The sequence below is a fragment of the Moschus berezovskii genome, chromosome 9, assembly GCF_049115385.1.
Source record: "Moschus berezovskii isolate FMDL1 chromosome 9, NW_MosBer_1.0, whole genome shotgun sequence".
NCBI lineage: Eukaryota > Metazoa > Chordata > Mammalia > Artiodactyla > Moschidae > Moschus > Moschus berezovskii.
In genome coordinates this window covers 49,350,107-49,372,845 of record NC_142468.1, presented here as the reverse complement: position 1 = coordinate 49,372,845, position 22,739 = coordinate 49,350,107, and the positions used below count along the sequence as shown (strand labels likewise).

General features: G+C 37.8%; 1 protein-coding gene across 2 annotated transcripts in view; it reads left to right on the top strand.

The window, feature by feature from the left end:
• Positions 1-22,739, top strand: part of PRTG (protogenin) — a 147,041-nt gene that overhangs the window by 111,828 nt on the left and 12,474 nt on the right. For both annotated transcript variants that reach the window (XM_055437176.2, XM_088840295.1), the window contains exons 12-15: positions 13,235-13,330; positions 13,988-14,174; positions 14,827-14,954; positions 20,256-20,426. In XM_055437176.2, coding sequence (XP_055293151.2) covers positions 13,235-13,330; positions 13,988-14,174; positions 14,827-14,954; positions 20,256-20,426 — 582 coding nt within the window. The remainder of the gene's footprint in view (positions 1-13,234; positions 13,331-13,987; positions 14,175-14,826; positions 14,955-20,255; positions 20,427-22,739) is intronic.

Genomic DNA, 22,739 nt, shown 5'->3' with positions numbered 1-22,739 from the left:
TAACAGTGCTTTTGTGAGTTCTAAAGGAGGTATAAATAAATAACACAATGATGTTTTATCACTATCACTGATGAAGCTTATATTTCACCAGCTTGCATTTCATACTTGAGAAGAAATTTTAGACTGATTTCAAGCTGTCTACCTGCTTCTCTCCCATCCTGTAAGCATGCTTTTAACTGCCGAGGGCTGAGATTTGGAGGAATGGTTATCAAACCACAGATGTTTTTGCCATGAAACTGTGCACCTCCAACCAAGTCACCGTGGTTCAGGAGATGATAGATTGTATTTTCATGTTGCCTCACAAAAAGGTCAAAATGGCATGGTGAGCCCATGACAGTGAAAGGGAGAAATGTTAGTCCTGGAAGGAAATTTATTTCATGGCTTCAGGGGAAGTGTGGTTGTCATGAATAGGCTCTCTCTGTCAGTCTATAAAAATATTGTGTGTAAGGCAATGATGTATGTCAGACAGACAGTGTCTGTGTGTTGGCAGACAGAGCAGCTACTTAAACAAATGCTAAGCCAAGTATAGTAGCATAAGTCAAGTACTTTGGATGTTTTTAGGGGTAAGGATTGCTCTTGAAAGAAATATCAACATAAAGGAATTTACTTCATTTTCTGTAACAACTTAAAGTAAACTTCCTTTGAAAATTTTATAGCCTCTTAAAATGCACCTCCCCCCATTCTGACACTTTTTTGGTGTTTGAAATTCTTGTCATTGGCAATTGCTCTGTTTTATTCATTCATTTATTCATTTTAAATTATTCAGGAACATATGTGTTGGGCCAGCCTTATTAGCACTCCTTCTATAAGGATGTTATCAATTTTGAGACTGACAGAGCAGGTAAGCCCCTGCTCTTTTGGAATCTTTCTTTTTCTCCTACCAGCCTATAGGAATTATCAACCATGGGCATAATTCCATGAATTGATGGTGTGGTAAGAGAGGTTCAGTCAGTTCAGTCGCTCAGTCGTGTCCGACTCTCTGCGACCCCATGAATCACAGCGTGCCAGGCCTCCCTGTCCATCACCAACTCCCGGAGTTCACCCAGACTCATGTCCATAGGGTCGGTGATGCCATCCAGCCATCTCATTCTCTGTCATCCGCTTCTCCTGCCCCCAACCTTTCCCAGCATCAGAGTCTTTTCCAGTGAGTCAACTCGTCGCATGAGGTGGCCAATGGCGGTCAAAATTAGACAGTTGAGGTGATTTTCTTCCACAGAAATTCCCAAAGGGAAAGGAATGCCATACAAAAAGAATATAAAAGATCAAAAACTGTATTTGTTGGGGTCTCCAGTATCATTTTCAGATTTGTTTTCTCGGTGTTTGGATGTAAATCAGATTCATTCATGGCAGTGTTGAAGTAGAAATCTTCAACCCCAAATATTTATTATCCAGACAGCCCCAAGTAATACATTTGTCAAAAATGAAAACTAGATTTTTAAAGTCTTGAAAGTCTAATAGATATATAAAAATGAAATCACATAATTAAGAAAGAAATATCAGTGTCACAATATAATTGGGAAAGCCTTCTACTTCTGGATTTTGCCAAACAATCCCAGTCTTTTGGGGAAGGTTTTTAAAATAAAGGTGAACAATAGGGTATACTTACTTTGGTAGGAAACTAATTCTCACACGTCACATACAAAGAACTTTCTTCCAAATTGTCCTAAACGCAGTAGGAGAGGGGATGTTTTTACTGGGAGTGAGAGGTGTTATTTGTCTTCAGACCCTTGGAGGGGGGAGGTACAGAACAAAAGGAACTGAGCCATTTCAGGTTCAGACAAATACTCAACCATCAGCTTCCGCAGAGAGCTGTTCTGCAGAACACTTAAGGAAAGTTGGGAGAGTGGAGGATTGCCCACTTCATCTGCCATTCTATCCATTTTACACTCAAATAAATATTCTGTATTATCACAGAACCGATTTATAACATTTTTGGCATGGTGATCATAAAAAAAAAACACCTTTCTTTAACTTTAAATTCAAATGAAGTGAATTATGTTTATGATTAACAATCCCTTACAGAAATTGTTTAACAAAAGAATGAATTTTTAATTTAGATTTAAAATTTGCATTGTTTTAGCTAAAAATCCTTTGCTTTTAAATCAGAACACTAGCACGTTTATGTAAGGCATTATTTCAACCTTTGTGAACTAACTTTTTCCATGCTTAACATAAATCTGATGATACAAGACAAAGAAACCCCTCTTAGAAGAGACTTGCTCTCCTAATTTGCAGCATGGTTTAGAGAGAAGAGAAACACTAGTCTTTCACCATTTAGATAACTTGAAGGCAAATCACATCATTCAAATGTGATTTGTGTTTTTGTTACTTTGCTTAAACATGGCATTTTAGAGTTATTTCACTCTGCTTTCCGTTCCCACCCATCCCCCTTAGCATTTTTTCTGCTCCTCTGCTGTTGGACCAGACTTGGTCTGGCCCCAGATTCTATGTCAGAGGCCATGACCCAGGTGTCACAGTGGTCCGTACTGCTGGCCTCTTCTCTGAATAATTATATGGGGGTATTGTGTTAGAAGGACAGGCTTGGGGGCAGTGCAGTCACCCTGGCTATCCAGACCAAGGAGCTCTCCAGTCGAACCACAGGGGAACAATGGGCCTAAAAAGGCTCACACAAAACCTTGTAGCACAAAAGATTAAATTAAAAATGGACATTTGGCCAGACACTAGTTTCTTCCCTCAAAATGTCACCTTTCTCACTTATTCTGAGCATTTCCTACTTATACAATGTTCATATATTGACCTTCTAGTAGCAGATTTTCAGATTGCTACTTTCAGATTACCTTTGCATATATATTCTAATTTATTTGATTATTTTTAATCCTTTGAGGATATCTTAATTGTGACACGGTTACTAGTATAAGCAAAGCTTTCTTTAGCAGTGGTTTAAGTAAGTGTTTTAAAGTAATAGTGATTTTTAAGGTAACTCTTTTTGTCCTCTTAAGATGTTTTATTAAGCTGTCTGTAAATTGGACAAGTGGCAGGGGACTGTCCAGAGAAGACATGATTGCTTTACCTTCCTCTGGTCCTGCTGCTGCTGCTGCTATGTCACTTCAGTCGTGTCTGACTCTGTGTGACCCCACAGATGGAAGCCCACCAGGCTCCCCCGTCCCTGGGATTCTTCAGGCAAGAACACTAGAGTGGGTTGCCATTTCCTTCTCCAGTACATGAAAGGGAAAAGTGAAAGTGAAGTCGCCCAGTCGTGTCCAACTCTTAGCGACCCCATGGATTGCAGCCTACCAGGCTCCTCCATCCATGGGATTTTCCAGGCAAGAGTACTGGAGTGGGGTGCCATTGCCTTCTCCAGCCTCTGGCTCTAGGAGGTTTGTTTTTTCCACCACCTGAGAAGTTTCCATTGAAGGATGGGTAATAAAACTCATTGTCTTCATGAGGTTTGAATGTTAGAAATGTCAGGGGTGGACTCACTGCTGTGGAGTATGAGCTGTCTCATGGTCCTGATCTCAGGTTTTCTCTTAATTTTATCTACCTCTGAACTGTCCACATGGGCCTGGCTCTTGTCAAGGCTTCTGAAGCCTCACCAGCAAGCCCCAGCCAGAAGAAACAGAGGCTTGGTTTTCATGACCCTGATGTTATCTCTTATTATTTGTCCACAGCTAAATACTTTGCAAATAATTGTCTTCTAGTATGCATTGTCCAGGAAGCCAAACTTCTAGAAATGTCAGTATCATCACAAAGAATCCATAAATGGTGTCCATCAGTTTTACCATCTGTGTTTATCACCAGTCAGAGTGCACTTGGTCTTTATAGCGTTTGGGGGAAACCGTTGGCGTAAGAGCTACCTACAAAGTGAGCCTTCTAGTTTTTACCTTCGAACCTGTGTCTCTTATGTCTCCTGTATTGGCAGGCGGGTTCTTTATCACTGGCACTGTCTGGGAAGCCCCAAGGGTGGAATAGTGATCAAAATCCAGAAGAATTGGAACTCTTTAAATGTTTTCTCCTCAAAGTAAATTTTATTCCTTATTGGTTAAATGTATGATTATTTGTTTTTTTTCTAATTGTGTATTTGATTACTTTTAATGTATATTAATATCACCCACTTATTCAGAGCCTACTTTAGAGATAACCTAAACCCAGAATCAAGCCAAAAAAAGGATTGAAGTCAAAAAGCCACTCAGTAGAGAGGATGACATTCTTTAGAATGTGTTGTCTTAATTTTACACTTGTTCTCACATTTTGTTCTCTGATTTCTTAAACATCCGTGATTATAAAACCAGGACCCCTGATTTTATCACATATCCCATAAGTACAGTATTGAAGCTGAAGGACAATAAAAGCAGGTTTTAAAAAGCCCAGCTACTCTATGTTGTAGAAGATACACTGAGTGAACTTACAGTAAGCCCAGCTTATTTTTAGCGTACTAAGGAATCAAAGATTTGAAATAGATTGGGGGGTATTTTATATTAAAAAATGGTTAATTTTTTGAGGGAAGTCAGTTTACTTATATAGAAGTATATTTATAAAATAAAAATAATAATTCTTATTTTATAGGGTTGTTGTAAGTATTATTTAAGATAAATGCAAATAAACATATAGTAGTTTGTTGTCATATAAAAGGTAATACATTTTCCCAACAATTCTTTAATATTATTATCACAGCAGTTCATATTTATTGTAGAAGAGTTACAGGAAGCAAAGTAATTAAAATTTTGCCATATAGAGCCAGATACCACTATTAACATTTTGTTACACATCATAATAATAATGCATTTTCTTTCCCTTCATAACTGCCTCAAATGTCCCACCACTTGCTCCTTAACTTCATGTTTCCTGCTACCTCTAACCTCACCCCTTTCTGATGAATTTATTCTGTTAAAGGAACTAGATAAAAAAATGTCATTCTTACCCTTGATGCCGTCTAACCTTCTCTTGGTTTCCATGGTATTCTACTGGTTCTCCTCATGAGTCTTCAAGTCCACTTCCCTTCCTGCCCTCAGTTTCTAGTCCTTGCTGTCTTTTCTGTCCTGTGACACCCCTTCTTCTGTGTGAATGACTGCTGAATGTGGTTCTTCATCCTAACTGTTGGCTGCATTCCACACTTTCCACAGCAGTTATCTGCTGGCCAGCTCCACTCCAGTGCTTCTCTGGCATCTCGGATTTGGCATGTCACTGGCTCCACCAAGCACATCCTCATCTATTGATGTCAGTCAACCCAGGCTGGAAACTCGGGAACTTTCTTACTCTTCCTCATTCATCCTTTCTCTCAACAGTCTCATTTAGTCAGCTATTTCCCAAGTATATGTAAAAAAATCTGCAATGTGTAGCCTGGCTCTCAAAGCCCTCTGACATCTTACCCCCAGCCCAGCTTTTCTTTGTGACCCTCACTCATGCAACCTGTACTGAGCACTTCTTCATCGCTCATCCCTGATCCTTGTATTCCTGTTCCCGAACCTTTGTTTATACTCTTTCTATGGCCTCCATCTCTTTTTTCCCATATCTGATAAAAGGTCAAATTCTGCTCAGATGCACTTCTGTGGTGTCCTCTCCATGCCCCAAACTACTAGTAAGCTTTCCCTCTTTTTTAATTCCCTTAGAGTTTCAACAAATCTCTTTGCAGCAGTTACTCCTATCTTGCATGGTACTTATTTGTATCTTTGTCTTAGCTCCCCTAGTACACTATTACCGCAACAAATTTGAGAGAAACTGAAATATTTCAATTTCCTAATCTTAAAGACAAGGAAACTGAATGCCAGGAGACTACCTTCACAGCCACACAACTACTAAATCCAAGATTAAAATCCAAATTCCCCAATTCTCAAACCAGCCCTCTCCTCTTCATTTATTTATTTAGAACTATAAAGCACCTACTCTGCCAGACATTTTCCAAAGCATTCTGTGTACATAAACTCATTTAATCCCCATTTTATAGAAGAGGAAACTCAATCTGACCCCAAGTGGTCTATCTGCTCCCAGAGTCTGTCCTTTCACCATTATCCCATTCTGCCCCTCTACATGAGAGGAAAGAGGGATTATGTATGTATGCCCTTCATGTATGAGAGGGAAGAGGGATTAGGGGTCATAAGATGCTTCTTGTTGTTGTCATTCAGTCACTAAGTTGTGTCCGACTCTTAGTGGAGCATGACAGGCCTCCCTGTCCTTCACTATCTCCTAGAGTTGGCTCAGCTTCATGTCCATTGAGTTGGTGATGCCATCCAACCATCTCATTTTCTGTTCCACCCTTCTCCTCCTGCCCTCAATCTTTTCCAACATTAGTCTTTTCCAGTGAGTCGACTCTTTGCTTCAGGCCAAAGTACTGGAGCTTCAGCTTCATTCTTAGTCCTTCCAGTGAATAGTGAGTGCTGTTGTTTCTAATAATTAATTACTATCGGTATTTTTATCAGTATATCATTTTTATTTGTAGGTTATTGTTACTGTTGATGTTATACACTGTCACTACTTTAAGTACTTCAAGTGAATCAGTTTCCGTCCTCCTCCCACCACCTCAAGAGAGAGATGCTTTATCATCATCACATCCATCGTATAGATTACTTTAACAAAGGTAAAGAGAGAGAAAATAAACTTCCCAAGTTACACAGTAATGACCAAGGTAAACTGGAATCCCGGCTGTCTGGGTCTGACATCTCAGCCCTGAACCCTTTTGCTAAACCATCTCTTAGCTTCCTAGTAGTGCTGAGCCATTAGGTAAGTTATCTCCTGTTTGTCTCCTCATCCTGTAGAGGACAGGTGACAAAAGTAGCATCTCATTCACAGGGTTTTTAACGTTCATGTGAAAAACTTCTGGGTATGACAAAAACTGATCCAGGGCAGCCCTTTCCCTTTTCTACAGCTTTGCATTTCATCAAGTCTTTATAATATGGTGAAACTAAAGCAGTCGCCCTGGAGGAGGAAATGGCAACCCACTCCAGTATTCTTGCTGGGATAATTGCATGGACAGAGAAGCCTGGCAGGCTACAGTCTATGGGGTCACAAAGAGTCGGACATGACTGAGCAACTTAGCATCCTTAGTCAGAGCAGTCGCGCATTTCCTGCACTTGAATTGCTCTTTCATCAGTTTCAGTGGGTATCAGAATACCCTCCCCGATAGCTAGATGAGTCATCCTTCTCCTTACAGGCACACAGATGCCATCTAGTGATAGGGAAGAGAAATGCAATTTATTTAAGTAAAACCCTGGAAGAAGCTAGGGGTTTTTTGTTGTTTTCTGGTCTTTGAAAACATGCAGTGAAAAATGGGTAATATTATACCAACACTTTTAGTAGGTTACTTAAGATTTTGTGTCAAGATACAATTAATGCATGGTTGTTAAATCATATGCTTTTAGAATAGAATTAAAGCAGGTTCTGTTTTAACCTTTGTGCGTCTTTAAAAGACTTTGGCATTACAAGGAGTCTCATTGTACTGATCTTTGTTTTTTTCTTTTTTTTTGCTCCAAGTTGTTGTCACTGAAAGGTAATAAACACCTAACTGTTCAAACTGGATATAATTAACAATATATCAATTTGTTGTGTCCATCTGCTTGATGTATCTAATGCTAGTCCTCAGATTTTCCTATACTTCATTTATATGAAACAATCTACTGTTCTTCCATTAGGGAAGAAATCTATTAAGTTGCTTTCCTAAGCATTTATCTTCATCAGGTTGTTTCTTTGTTAGCAGATGATAACATATTCAATTAATATGGAAGACATAGGTGAAGGTGGATTTGACACTGAGAGGACTATACACCATGTGACAAGGTTGCCAGAACAGCAAGCATTCTTAGTGGCCATAAACACAAAACACAGCTCCTTCAATATGTATACAACTCTAATACACTTTTGAGAGCTTTTGCCAGCTCTGCAAACCTGGGAATGTTAATGAGGACAGAGGGCAGTTAGAGCTCAGCTTCATTGTCTGCTAATTGCTGATTTGCTGATATTCTGGATTCTGAACCTTGCTTGTATGAACGATAGCCTTCATATTCATTTGCCTTCACCAAGATGATTCCCAAATTTAAGTGCACCCTACTTTTGGTAGTTCTTTTTCTGTTATCCCAGACAACTTTACTCACATAATGACAGCAGTAATGTTGTGTTTACTAATTATAGGAACTGTACAAAGTCCTTAATAGGCGTGATTTCATTTAATACTGTCAAAATTCCTGTAAGTGATTATATCCCTATTTTCCGAATGAAAATAAAGCTTATAAAACTAAGAAACTTACTCAAGGTTATACAGTAGGTAAACAGTACACATATTCATTTCATAGTCAATCCCTGTTGGCAGGTTAAAATTAAGAGTTTTCTAATCCCTGAGTCTTCTGTAAAGTGCCTGACTTTTAGTAGACACTTGATAAATGTGTATTTGATACCTGTGAACTCTTTCTTGGCCAGCTAGACTTCCGGTTCTGATTCTCCCTTATGTGAAACAAAGTCATGTAGAAGAACTGATAGTGAGAATGAAACAAAGGGAAGAAAGACAGGTGGGTCCTAGGACCAGTGAAGAAAAAATAAAAGGTAGAACTGTAGTCATGTTTTAGGAAGGAGAGCTTCAATTTTGGCCACAGTTTGACTCCCTAGTAAAGACAGGTTAATTTGGCTGAGATCTTGAGCACATTAACTTAAACTGACACTCCAGAGTTATATATCAAAATGTTTAGTCATATATGTGTTAAATTAATTTGGGCTTCCTTTCCTGACCCTTCATCTTTATATATTGCTAAAGCTTTAGGCAACTTTAACCATAAATCCATATGCTACCTATCACCCCTGGGATCAGTTAAGAAATTAGCCCTGTTGAGGAGTGATTCCTATGCCCCCTGGTATTGGGTTTTGAAAGAACTGGGACCAGCTCTCTCCCCCACTTCTCATTCTCCTTCCCTCACTGGGTTTTGAGGAGGCCTGTGCTGTTCTTTGTGGCTGCTCTTCCTGACTCTGCTGGTTTCCCCTGAAACCACAGAGCTTAAGTCTGCTGAGTCTTGTGTAACTAAGCACCACATACGTGGCAGTGCTTGACTCAAGAAGGCCTCTAATGGGCCCTGGAAACTCGCTCCCTGGGGCATTTCACAGCCTTGATCCTGAGTCTCTGCTTTGTCCCTTTTGTGTCATCACAGGGTCTTTGCAGAACTGTAGAGTTTTAAGACTTGTGCTGCTTTGCTGAGGTTCATTATGTGTACACTTAACTGTACTTAACATGTTGGTCCTAAATTTTATTTTCTTATTCTGTATCTTTAATTTTGTTAATTGTGCAACTGTTCTCTGTTTTCTTTCTTAGCTGGTAACTTGTTGCCTGATATGGCCATCTTATGAGCTTACTTGGTGTTTAATGATAAAGAATTTGCCTGCCAAGCAGGAGATGTGGATTCAATCCCTGGGTTGGGAAGATCCCTTGGAGAAGGAAATGGCAACCCACTCCAGTATTCTTGCCTGGAAAAGTCCATGGACAGAGGAGCCTGGTGGACTATAGTCCATGGTGTCGCAAAGAATTGGACATGACTTAATGGCTAAACACCAACAGTGCTTATCTTAATGTTATTTGAGGTCTTCTGGTCCTTGGGTCCCCTCTTAAATTTACAAAAGTAGATGAAATGGAATTTCTAGCAAATTGATAAATAAGAATGAGCCAGGTTTTTCCTGGGGTCTCTGGATTCACAAACCAAATAATACAGTGACTAGATTTTAAAATTAGAGTCATATTTTTACAGAGAGAGAGGAATACATGGCAAATGCAAGTGGCCCACATCTCAGCTTGGTCCCCAGCCTGATACTTTTTATTTTTAAAGTAAGATTCTTTATAGAGCATGAAGAAGAGATCACATGTGAACAAATGTGAATGGATTTTCCCTTTCCTTTACATTATTTTTCCTACCTAGTATGTCCTAGTGGCTCAGATAGTAAAGAATCAGCCAGCAATGGGGGAAACCCGAGTTCAGTCCCTGGGTTGGAAAGTTCCCCTGGAGAAGGGAATGGCAACCGACTCTAGTATTCTTGCCTGAGAATTCCATGGACAGAGGAGTCTGGTGAGCTACAGTCCATGGGATTGCAGAGAGTTGGGCATGACTGAACAACTAACACACACACAGTATATCTGAAAAAGTTTTTTTCTACTAAAATAATTTCCAAAATTAGCCTGGTTCATGTTTTACCTTTTTTTGTGTGGATAGAAAGGAAGCTTGTTTACCCAGTGTATTGAATACTTATTTGCCTGTCTGTGGTTTACTTTTTCCTGAGCTCACATGGACTTGAAGGGGAAGGAGCCCAGCGCTAGAGATGGTTGCTCTGGCCACATGGATGGTTTCCAGGGGGCCTCAGAAGAGCTGCCTCTCCTGGTGTAGGGCTTGCTGGCGTCTGTGCTGAGTGGGTAACAGCCAGGTGTGGGGCATGTTGAGGAACCAACTGTATTCTCTCATCTTCCTAGGACATTAAAGCTGCTTCTGTCTGATCAGCAACAACAAAAACAGTTAATTCTGGGTTTAAAACTTGGGGTAAGCAGCTCACTTTTTCAAAAGAGGAAAATGAACAATCAATTTTAGGGCTGAAAATAAGTAACCATTCCTGAGGAGTGTTTATGAAGTGTTGGTTGACTGTTTGAACAGTGGAAAAAAGCTTAATCGCTCTACCTCTACTCATAACCCTCAACAAAATCAGCTTTCTAGGTGAGTTAGCTGAATCTGCGTCTGGCTCCGGGAAAATGTGAGCTGCATTCGTCAAATGCTGTTTCATCCTTCCTTTTCTGTGTCTCGTTAACTCCTGGCATAACACATATTCTGGAGGCTGTCCTAAAGGTACTCTTCTAATTGAAGACAGACAGGATAAAGCAATATGTTTGAAGAACTTCTGCAGAGAGTCGATTGAGTTGCATTTGTACCCATTCACAGGGAGAATTTGTAATGTGGAGCTTTGGCTTCAGTTGACTAATAAATACAGCAATAGGAAGAAAGAAAGAAGAAAACAGATTCAAATTAAGTAGCCACTGATCTGAACAGAAGCCTTTTGAATCTTAGAATTTCAATGCTGAATATTAGAGATCATTTCAGTGATGAAACTCAAATGTGTTTATGTTTTCTGATAATCATCTTATAAAATTTGAAAATTTCTGTTTTAAAATGCATTATCAGAAGACATACTGTGACAAAGGAACGTGTATTTGTGTAAATTTAAGTGTCCTGTATTTTTGTCATAGAAATATCCACAAGTTCTTGGTTCAGCTTTGTGTGACATTGGACATGCTACTTAACACTTTTGTGTGACGGTTTATAAAATGGGAATAACATATGTCTTACAGTGTTTTGTTTAAAAGATATTTTCTATAGGATGGTGAAATGTTGTTAGTCTTCTTACCTTTCTATTTAGAAAGTACAGAAATGTTCTAAATTGTGTAAGTTTTTCTTGTGTAATTTTGTCAGAACAGAAATAAAAATTTTATATTTTAGGATATCCTTTTAATGCACTTAATATTAAAGATTAAAATGCATCCATTTCAAAAATATACAAAGTCTTCAATTACATTGGCGAATTTAGTAAACTTCACATCTTGTTTTTGGATTTTAAATGTTTGAATTCAGTGTAGAATTATTTTTATTATATTATTCTAAGGTTTTTTTTCACATTTGATATATCTACTAAGGATGATTGTTTTCCTTTGTGAAATCCCTATGGATTTATTTATATGTGTTATTATTATTTAGAGAATTATAATTTAGAAATACATTAGAAATAGACTTGCCATATGACCCAGCAGTCCCTCTTCTGGGTATATATCAAAAGGAAATGAGATCAGAACCTCAAAGAGTTATCTACATCCTCATGTTCTTTGCAGCATTAGTCACAGTAGACAAGCTGTGAAAACAACCTGAATGCCTGTTAGCAGGTAAATAGAAAAAGAAAGGGGCATATATATATATATATATATATACATATACACACACACACACACAGACACACATACACTATGGAATGTTATTCAGCTTTTAAAAAGAAAGCAATCTTACCATTTTCATGACTTAAATGAAATAGAGGACATTTTGCTAAATGAAATAAGCCAGAAAGACCAATGTGACATGATCTCATTTATACATGGAATCTAAAATACTTAAACTCTCAGAAGCAGAAAGTGGAATGGTGGTTACGAGGGGTGGGGAAAATGGGGAGATGGGAAGAGTTTCAGTTATGCAGGATGAGTAAGTTCTGGAGGTCTGATGTACAGCATGGTGACTGTAGTTCTCAACGATGTATTGTATACTTGAAATTTACTGAGAGTATAAATCGTAAATGTTTTTACCACATATATACATATACACACAAATGGTTAAATAGTGGTCATGGGTCTGTTAATTCACTTGATTGTAGTAATCATTTCACAATGTATACCCATATCAAACATCAAGGTTATATACTTTAAATATATATAATATTCAAGTTTTATTTGTCAACTATACCTCAATGAAGATGGGGGAAGAAAGAATTACATTATTTCTGAGTAATATTTGTTTTTGCCTTAAGCAAGTATTATTCTATAGGTGTTATCATAAACACTAACATTTAAATGTATTTATATCATTAAGCTTCATAAATATCTCCTGAAGTATATTTTTAAAAATTTGTAACCACTTAATTCCTCAAAAACCTGAAAAAAAATTTTGTTTAATATGTATGGCGTAGACTTTTAGTTTCTGTATTGTGATAGTTAATGATCTCCAGTAGAGGGAGCTCCAACTCATCTTTCTTGATAAATACAGCTCTCAACTGAAATGTGAGTGTGAGGAAAAGGGCAGAGGATGAAATAAAGTTAACACATGTTAGTTATAAACATTTTCAAAGGTACTAAAGAATGACAGCTGTAATTCTTAGGGTGAACAATCTCAGTTTGATTTCCATGCTTTTAAGTTAACTACCATCAAATAACTAAACAGGAAACTATGTAGCATAACCACTTGTAAGGAATGCGTCAGCCCGCCCAAGGCTTTTAAAATCAAGAATCTATGTCTGGTCAGTCGAGGAAGGGAGAGAACAGTGGTGGTAATGTTTTGTTTGAAGTAAGGTTAAATAAAGTAAAATTTTATTAATTGGTATTATTGTGGCTGTCTAGTCACAGTAGCAAAGGTGAATTGCTGAGTCATTGTGTAGGACAAGGAGAGAGAAACTTTTCATTTTACTTAGAGCTTTTACTCATTCAGAAGATTTTAAAACCAAAATCTAGAAAATCTATAGAATTGTTCCCATCTAGAAAACTGGACCTAATTATTACCTGTTGGTTTCTTCATAGACCCGAGAAGAAAGTATCATGTGAGACTGCTGGCTTACAACAACATAGAAGATGGCTACCAGGCGGATCAGACAGTTAGTACACCGGGATGCGTGTGTAAGTAAGAGCTCCAGGAGCTTGGTTCACTATGTAAGACTCATACTCTTTTTTTCTCCTCTTCTTTCTTTAAATTTAAGTCTCTTTACTACTTGGATACCTTGATGGTTTTATTACTTTTGTATCTTCCAGGATACTCAACATAGTATTTTGAACCAAGTACATACTCAGTAAATATTTGAGACTTGTTTAATTATAAGAGCCTGTTTTAGTTTTTCATGCAAGAGATCGTTAGAAATTAAACTGGGAAATAACCCTGAATACCTACGTATATTTTCTTTTATCTCTTTAACCTTGAGGCTAATTGTTTCCTTCCAGTTGCTGTTCAGTTTTATTGCTACTGAAAGCTGTTTGGTTTTATTGTTACTAAAGAGGATGTCAGTCTAGTTTTTAAGTGTACTGCTGGCTTTCTGAATATCTTTGGCTGGTAGCTTGACTCCTCTGTGCTTCTGTTTTGCGTTTTAAGTATTGATAATGTTTGATTCCTTATCTAACTCATGGAAGAGTCACTCAGGTTTGAATGATGTATCTCTAGACCACTGTGAACCTCTGATGGAATAAAGACCTAAAGGGTGGGGTGTTACGATTTTACCATTTTATGACTTTCTGTATTAAATATTACGCCATGTAGCAAAGTAACATTATCTTTTTCAATAGCTGTTCGTGATCGCATGGTTCCTCCTCCACCACCACCCCACCATCTCTATGCGAAGGCTAACACCTCATCTTCCATCTTTCTGCATTGGAGGAGGCCTGCATTCACCACTGCACAGATGATTAACTACACCATCCGCTGTAACCCTGTTGGCCTGCAGAATGCTTCTTTGGTTCTGTACCTTCAAACGTATGTAACTTCTATTAATGGTTGTTTTCTTTGCTCTCCTCCCCATTCACACTTCCTTCTTTACCATCTTGAGCCAGCTTGAGCTTCAGCTGTAAGCCTTTGTCCCAGGACCTATTTTATGTATACAGTGGTGGGAGATTTCATCTTTACATATTCAATTCTGAGAACCACATTTTTTGAAATTGAATTTTCAAAAATGATTTTTTTTTGTTTCCCTAGACTCACACAGCAAGATTAGACAAGAAACTATCAATATTAATGACCTTCAATCAGCTGAACTTAGCATTTTTAAAGAAAGAAACAAGACAATTTTCAGATTACATCAAAAAATAAACCTGGTTATTCTGTTTGCTAGGTTATAGTTAGAAGCCCATAAAATGCTTTAAAGGAATGATTTAACTTCCAATATTTCAGAGGAAATCCCTTTGATTTGGGACATATTTATACTCTCAATTTCCTAGTTTCCTCTTGGAGAGGCTGCTTTTAGGCTTATTTCTATAATATCAAATATAGCATTTTAATAGTCAAATTAGATTCCTAAATTTTTTTAAAGAAAATGAAAAGGTAATAAATAATAACAATAACCTATATTGATTGGAAATACAATCTTTTAGAAACAATGTGCTAACAATTTTATTACTACTTATTATAGATCAGAAACTCACATGTTGGTTCAAGGTCTAGAACCAAACACCAAATATGAATTTGCTGTTCGACTGCATGTGGATCAACTTTCCAGTCCCTGGAGCCCCGTTGTCTACCACTCTACACTTCCGGAAGGTGAAGAAAGCAACTCCTTGTGGGTTTTACCTACATATTTGATGTATGTGTGTGTGTGTGTGTGTGAGTGAGTGTCTCACTTTGAAAAAGAGTCTACCCTGGTTGCCACCTACCAGTCTACCTGTATATATTTGTGTTGCTTCTTAACTTTTGAAGTTTCTTTTCCTTTATTATAGTAAAAACATTCTTCCTCTCAATGTGTTGCACAAGCAAGTAGACTTAAATTTAGGGTCATTTTAGGGGGTGCTACATTTTCTAAGAACAAGTATACTGTACTGTACAAGGCTGTACCCAGGCAATTTAAAATGGAAGTAAGTAAATAATGTATTTAATGATGTTGTTTAGTTGCTAAGTCATGTCCAACTCTTGCGAACCCATGGACTGTAGCCTGCCAGGCTCCTCTGTCCATGGGATTTTCCAGGCAAGAATATTGAAGTGGGTTGCCATTTCCTTCTTCAATTTAGTGATATTAGGAGGCCACATTAGAACCTAATGTGAGCAGTAGCTTGATGCTGTGCATAGTACAGTATACATGATACCTGATTGAGCACCAGTTCTGTAGCTTACCTATAGCACTTGCTAAACCGGCATTTCCTTTTTCTGGAAAAATAAAAATTTTTTTATTAGTATTTATTTGGCTGCATTGAGTCTAGTTGCAGTATGCAGGCTCTTTCGTTGCAGTGTGTGGGCTCTCTAGTTGTGGTGTGGGCTCCAGAACTCGCAGGCTCTCTAGTTTTGGCATATGGGCTTAGTTGCTCTGCGGTGTGTGGGATCTTAGTTCCCTGACCAGGAATCTAACCTACATCTCCTGCATTGCAAAGTGGATTCTTAACCACTGGACCACCAAGGAAGTCCCAGCATTTCCTTTTTTAAAAAAAATTAACTTTTATTGGGATATAGTTGCTTTACAATGTTGTGTTAGTTCCTATTGTATAGCAAAATGAACCGACTCTACATATACATAGACACCCCCCTCCTTCTTTGGATTTTCTTCCCGTTTAGGTCGCCATAGAGCATTGTGTAGAGTTCCCTGTGCTACACAGTAGAATCTTACTAGTTATCTATTTTATACATAGTTAGTGTATATATGTCAGTCCCACTCTCCCAACTCATCCTACCCCCTCTTGCTGCTTGGTATCCATACATTTGTTCTCTACATTTTTGTCTTTATTTCTGCTTTGCAAACAAGTTTATCTATATTCTTTTTCTAGATTTCACATATAAGCAATGTTATATGATATTTATTTTTCTGATTTACTTCACACTGGATGACAGTCTTTAGGTCCATCTACATCTCTGCAAATGGCACAATTTCATTCCTCTTTATCTCTGAGTAATATTCCATTGTATATATGTACCACATTGTATACATGTACCATTTTCTGTCAGTGGACATTTAGATTGCTTCCATGTCATGGCTATTAAGTAGTGTTACAGTGAACATTGAGGTGCATGTATTTTTTTGAATTATGATTTTCTCTGAGTATAAGCCCTAGGGTGAGATTACTTATATGGCAGTTCTGTTTTTTTTAAGGAACCTCCATACTGTTCTTCATAGTGGCTATATCGTTTACATTTACTACCAACAGTGTAAGAGGGTACCCTTTTCTCCATACCCTCTGCAGCATTTATTGTTTGTAGATTTTTTGATCATGGCCATTCTGACTGGTGTAAAGTGATACCTCATTGTAGTTTTGACTTGCATTTCTCTAATAATCAGTAATGTTGAGCATCTTTTCATGTGTTTGTTGGCCATCTGTATATCTTCTTTGGAGAAATGTCTTTTTAGGTCTTTGCTCATTTTTTGATTGGGTTGTCTGCTTTGATATTGAGTTGCTTGAGCTTTTTATATATTTTGGAGATTAATCTCTTGTCAGTTCCTTCATTAGCAAATATTTTCTGTCGGTCTGAGTTGTCTTTTCATCTTATGATTTCCTTTGTTGTGGAAAAGCTTTTAAGTTTAATTAGTTCCCATTTGTTTATTTTTGTTACCCTAAAAAGCGGGTCAAAAGAGATCTTGCTGTGATTTATGTCAGTGTTCTATGTTTCTCCCTTAATATTATTTTTATTTATTTATTTGACTGTGCTGGGATCTTGGTTGTGGCATGTGGGATCCAGTTTACCCCACTGGGAATTGAACCCAGGCCCCCTGCATTGGGAACATAGAGTCTTAGTCACTGAACCACCAGGGAAGTCCCTGTCTGTGTTTTCTCCTGAGAGTTTTATAGTGTCTGGCCATACATTTAGGTCTTTAATCCACCTTGAATTTATTTTTGTGTATGGTGTTAGGGAGTGTTCTAATTTCATTCTTCTACATATACCTGTTCAGTTTTCCCAGCACCACTTATTGAAGAGACTGCGTTTTCTCCATTGTACATATTTGCCTCCTTTGTCATAGACTAGGTAACCATAGCTTTATCTCTCGACTTTCTATCCTGTTCCATTGATCTGTATTTCTATTTTTGTGCCAGTACCATACTCTTTTTTTTTTTTAATTTTAACTTTTTAGTTTGTATTGGGGTATAGCAAACAATGTTGTGATAGTTTCATGTGAACAGCAAAGGGATTCAACCATACATATATACATATCCATTCCCCTCCAAACTCCCCTCCCATCTAGGCTGCCACATAACATTGAACAGAGTTCCATGTGCTGTCCAGTAGGTCCTTGTTGGTTATCCATTTTAACTATAGCAGTGTGAATAACCCAAACTCCCTAATTTTCCTATCCTCATTTTCCCATCCTTCCCCGCTCCAGCAACCACAAGTTCATTCTCTAACCCTGTGAATCTCTTTCTGTTCTGTAAGTTCATTTGTATCATTTCTTTTTAGATTCCACCTGTAAGGGATATCACATGATATTTCTCTTTCTCTGTCTGACTGACTTCACTCTGTATGATAATCCATCCACGTTGCTGCTGCTGAGTCACTTCAGTCGTGTCCGACTCTGTGTGACCCCTTAGACGGAAGCCCACCAGGCTCCCCCGTCCCTGGGATTCTCCAGGCAAGAACACTGGAGTGGGTTGCCATTTCCTTCTCCAGTGTGTGAAAGTGAAAAGTGAAAGTGAAGTCACTCAGTCGTGCCCGACCCCTAGTGATCCCACAGACTGCAGCCTACCAGGCTCCTCCATCTATGGGATTTTCCAGGCAAGAGTACTGGAGTGGCTTGCCATTGCCTTCTCTGCCATGTTGCTGCAGATGGCATTATTTCATTCTTTTTAATGACTGAGTAATATTCCATTGCATACATGTACCACATCTTCTTTATCCATTCCTCTGTCAATGCACATTAAGGTTGCTTCCGTGTCTTGACTATTGTAAACAGTACTACAGTGAACACTGGAGTGCATGTATCGTTTCAGATCATGTTTTCCTCTGGGTATATGCCCAGCAGTGGGATTGCAGGGTCATATGGTAGCTCTGTTTTTAGTTTTTTAAGGAACCTCCATACTGTTCCACATAGTGGCTATACCAATTTACATTCCCAACAACAGTATAGAAATGTTCCCTTCTCCCTGTATCCTCTCCAGCATTTATCATCTGTGGATTTTTTGATAATAGCCATTCTGACTGGTGTGAGATGATATCTCATTGTAGTTTTGATTTGCATTTCTCTAATAATTAGCACTGTTGAACATCTTTTCATGTGCCTCTTGGCCAGATGTATGTCTTCTTTGGAGAGATGTTTATTTAAGTCTTTTGCCTATTTGTTAATTGGGTTGTTTGTTTTGATGATGTTAAGCATCATGAGCTGTTTATAAACTTTGGAAACTAATCCCTAGTCAGTCATATTGTTTGCAAATATTTTCTACCAGTCTGTGGGCTGTGTTTTGGTTTTATTTATTGTTTCCTTTGCTGTGCAAAAAACTTTTGAGTTTAAGTAGGTCCCATTTGTTTATTTTTTAATTTATTTTCATTATTCTGGGAGACAGATTGAAAAACATACTGCTGTGATTTATGTCAGAGACTGTTCTGCCTATGTTTTCCTCTAAGAGTTTTACAGTGTCTGGTCTCACATTTCTGTCTTTAATTAGTTTTGAGCATATTTTTGTATATGGTGTTAAAGAATTATCTAATTTCATTTTTTACATGTAGCTGTCCAGTTTTCCCAGCACCATTCATTGAAGAGACTATCTTTCCAAGAATTTGTAGTCTTGCCTCCTTTGTCATAAATTAATTGACCATTTGTGCATGGATTTATTTCCAGGTTTTCTATCCTGTTCCACTGATCTGTATTTCTATCTTTGTGCCAGTACCATACTGTCTTGATAACTGTAGCTTTGTAGTATAGTCTGAAGTCAGGGAGCCTGATTCTTCCAGTATTTTTTTTCTTTCTCAAGATTGCTTTGGCTGTTTGGAATCTTTTGTTTCCATACAAATTTAAAAAATTTTTGTTCTAATTCTTTGAAAAATGCCATTGGTAATTTAATAGGGATTATATTGAATCTGTAGGTTGCTTTGGGTACTATTATCATTTTCACAATATTGATTCTTCCAATCGAAGAACATGGTGTATCTCTCCATGCTTTTCCTTTTCTCTAGAATGAGGGTGAATGTGTAGATGATCTCTAAGAAACATTGCAGCTCTTTTTTTAATGATGTTGAGAGAAAACAACGGATTTTTATTTAAGTGAGCATTGGGCTATTTTGCTATGTTTTTGACAATATTCCATATGTGATGTGGTGCTCAAATCCAGCTCTTCACACCTTTAGCTCATAGTGAACATGGGATCAGCTGAAATCCCAAGACTTCCCTACCTTTTGTAGATATAAGGTGTTAGTCTAAAGTCTGTTCTATAAACTCACTGATATAAACTCAGCATTTGGAGAATAACTGAATATTTCAGTCTCAGAAGTATTTTCTTGAGTAGTTTCCTAGATTAGGTTAAGTATACATTATATGCATTTTAGTAGTAAGTGTAGTTTAGATTCAGTACGTAAAAGGGTGAGTAATGTGGTACACTGGTGTGTAAACCTTTCTAGTTGTTAGTGTAGCAAAACAGTATGAAGAGCCCTAAAAGTGCTGACAACTTTTAACTCAGAAGTCCCTCATTTAGGAATCTACCACGTCCTTTATATTCTTTTTAATGCTTTAAACTTAAAAATAAAATTAGCTTTGTGGTAAAGAAGAGAAACATCATATTTTGATGTATCACTAATGGTCTGTGCAGGCTGTGATTCTGAGATGTTTTTATAGCAGCTGCTAGTGTTTCTAACTCTCATCTGTACCTTTCCAGGTATTTGAGTAATTTAGTGACCATTCTCTCCTAATAATACAATATTTTCTGCATGTGCACACAGCACCAGCAGGCCCACCAGTTGGAGTGAAAGTGACGTTGATAGAGGACGACACTGCTCTGGTTTCATGGAGACCTCCTGATGGGCCAGAGACAGTTGTGACGCGCTATACTATCTTGTACGCATCCAGGAAGGCCTGGATTGCAGGGGAGTGGCAGGTCCTCCATCGAGAAGGTAAGTATGACCAGAATTTACCAAAGGGCATGAGAAGTAAGACTATTAATGATAAGGAAACAAAGGGAAAGAGGGATCTCGAGTTCATTTTGAATTTATATTTATGAAGTAACAAATGACTGAGGATTTTGGTTTTATTTCAGGGACATTGGGAAGCCATTGGCATACTTTAAGCATGAGCACAATTCATGCTTCAGAAAGCTCACTCTGACTATTGTGAATAGCAGAGGTTTGGTAGAGGAGAAGTAGGGGTAAGAGTAATGCAAGCAGACTAAAAAATGATTGTTGTGGTCCAGGAAAGAGAGAAGCCTGGATTAGGTGGTAAGGATTGAGATGGAAAGGAGAGGGAGGTTGAAAGACACTGAGGAGGTAAAATTAACAGGACTTGGTAGCTAAAGAGGGAGAGAGAAGGTAAGAAAGAAAGAATGGTTACAGATAACTACCGTATTTCCTGTGGTTGTGTGTCTTGAACTAGAGTAGCAAACAATGGTAGAAGACCTGGTTTAATGGAGAAGACCTTTGTACAACTACTAAAATGGTCCGCGTGCAAATAAATTGACCCATATGAATATCAGACGGTATCTACTTAAGAACAGGGAAAAGTTGATTAAGGCTTAGGAACATTGAATTTAAATTTTTTAATACCAATTATATTTTGCCTGAGAAAAAAATGAATTCTAGAACTCAGTATTCTTATTTCATGCTGTTATAGTATGTCCTTTTTAAATTTTTCATTTGGACAAGTCCCATATACGGTTTTTGGATGGGTCATCACATAAATATTATAATTTCATTATTTTGATACTTAAATTTTTTTTTAATTAAAATATAGCTCAGCTGGTAAAGAATCTGCCTGCAATGCGGGAGACTTGGGTCTGATCCCTGCGTTGGGAAGATCCCTTGGAGAAGGGAACAGCTACCCACTCCAGTATCCTGGCCTGGAGAATCCCACGAACTGTGTATCCATGGAGTCGCAATGAATCGGACACAACTGAGCGACTTTCACTCACTCTTAGTTGATTTTGATACTTTATTAATTCAGACATGCATGCTAGGAAAAGAACAGTTTTCCAAGCAATTAAAAGCTTAAGAAGGATTTTGAGAAGGAAATTTGTTGGCCATCTAACACTTTACAGTGCCAAGTACTTCCACATACATTTTACCTTTTAAGGGGAGTATTTACCCAATTAAGAGAATATACTTTAAGATCACTTATGTGGATTAATTAATATATAACACTTTTGTAACTATAAAATATATAAATGGTAACTGTAGCTAGTAGTTGTATATTCACAGTTTTCACTAAGCATGTGCCCCAATAAGTAATGATTTCCTATTTACTGAATAGTCTGGAAAGTAATAAGTACCTGCTAGCAATACAGTTTTGTATTTTATCCATTATTTATTGCTAAATAGCATACCACTCTAAAATTCAGCCATTTTATTTTCTCACACTCTGGGAGTCAGCAGTTTAAACTGATCAGCTGGGCAGTTCTTGTGTTGGTCTCTCCTGAGGTCACACTCATGAGGCTCTAACCATCTCAGAGTTTCAACAGAGTGCGGGTAGCATAAAAAACACGAAGAGATTTCCAAAATCAGGGAGAGAGGGAGTAGGATGCTCCACATACAAAGAATCAGACCTCTGCCTGATTCACATTTGCTAACATCCCACTGGCAGGCAAGCCCATACTTAGCTTAGTGTGGGTAGAGACTGCCCACCGGTATGGAGTGATAGAAGCATAATTTGTGCAGGACTCTTCATCCTACAGCTGGCTACCATATTCTTAAAATACATAATTCCATTTTCACAAATTAATTCCAAAATGATCTCTTGACACAACATTTGTCCAAGTGACTAACTTGATGTTATGAGTATTATTTGTAAGTACTGATAGAAGAAGTTTAATCTCACGAACACATACTTCCTTTACCTTTTTGTGTGTACCTACTTGAAAAGAAACAGTATTTTGTTTTGGTACTTTTTATTGCATTCATTTGTCAGTTTTAGACAAGGCTCAGAAAGCAGTATTTTTGCTTCACTGAAGGCCCAATAACCATCAGTGAATTGTAATTGGAGGTTTTTACTTCTTCTAACTATATAATGGTGCATGGAGAGGAGAGAATCCATTTTGCCATTATGATGCTTCTGTACTTTTAAGAAACGTTATCAGTGAAAAACTTTTTTGTTAAATGTAGGGAACCTTTTTCATAGCTAATGCTAGTAATTTGTAGTGAACAAAAAAACAATATAAATAAAATGTAATTGAGTTTTTTTTTCAGAGAGAAAAATACAGAGTTTGAGTTGCCCACTTC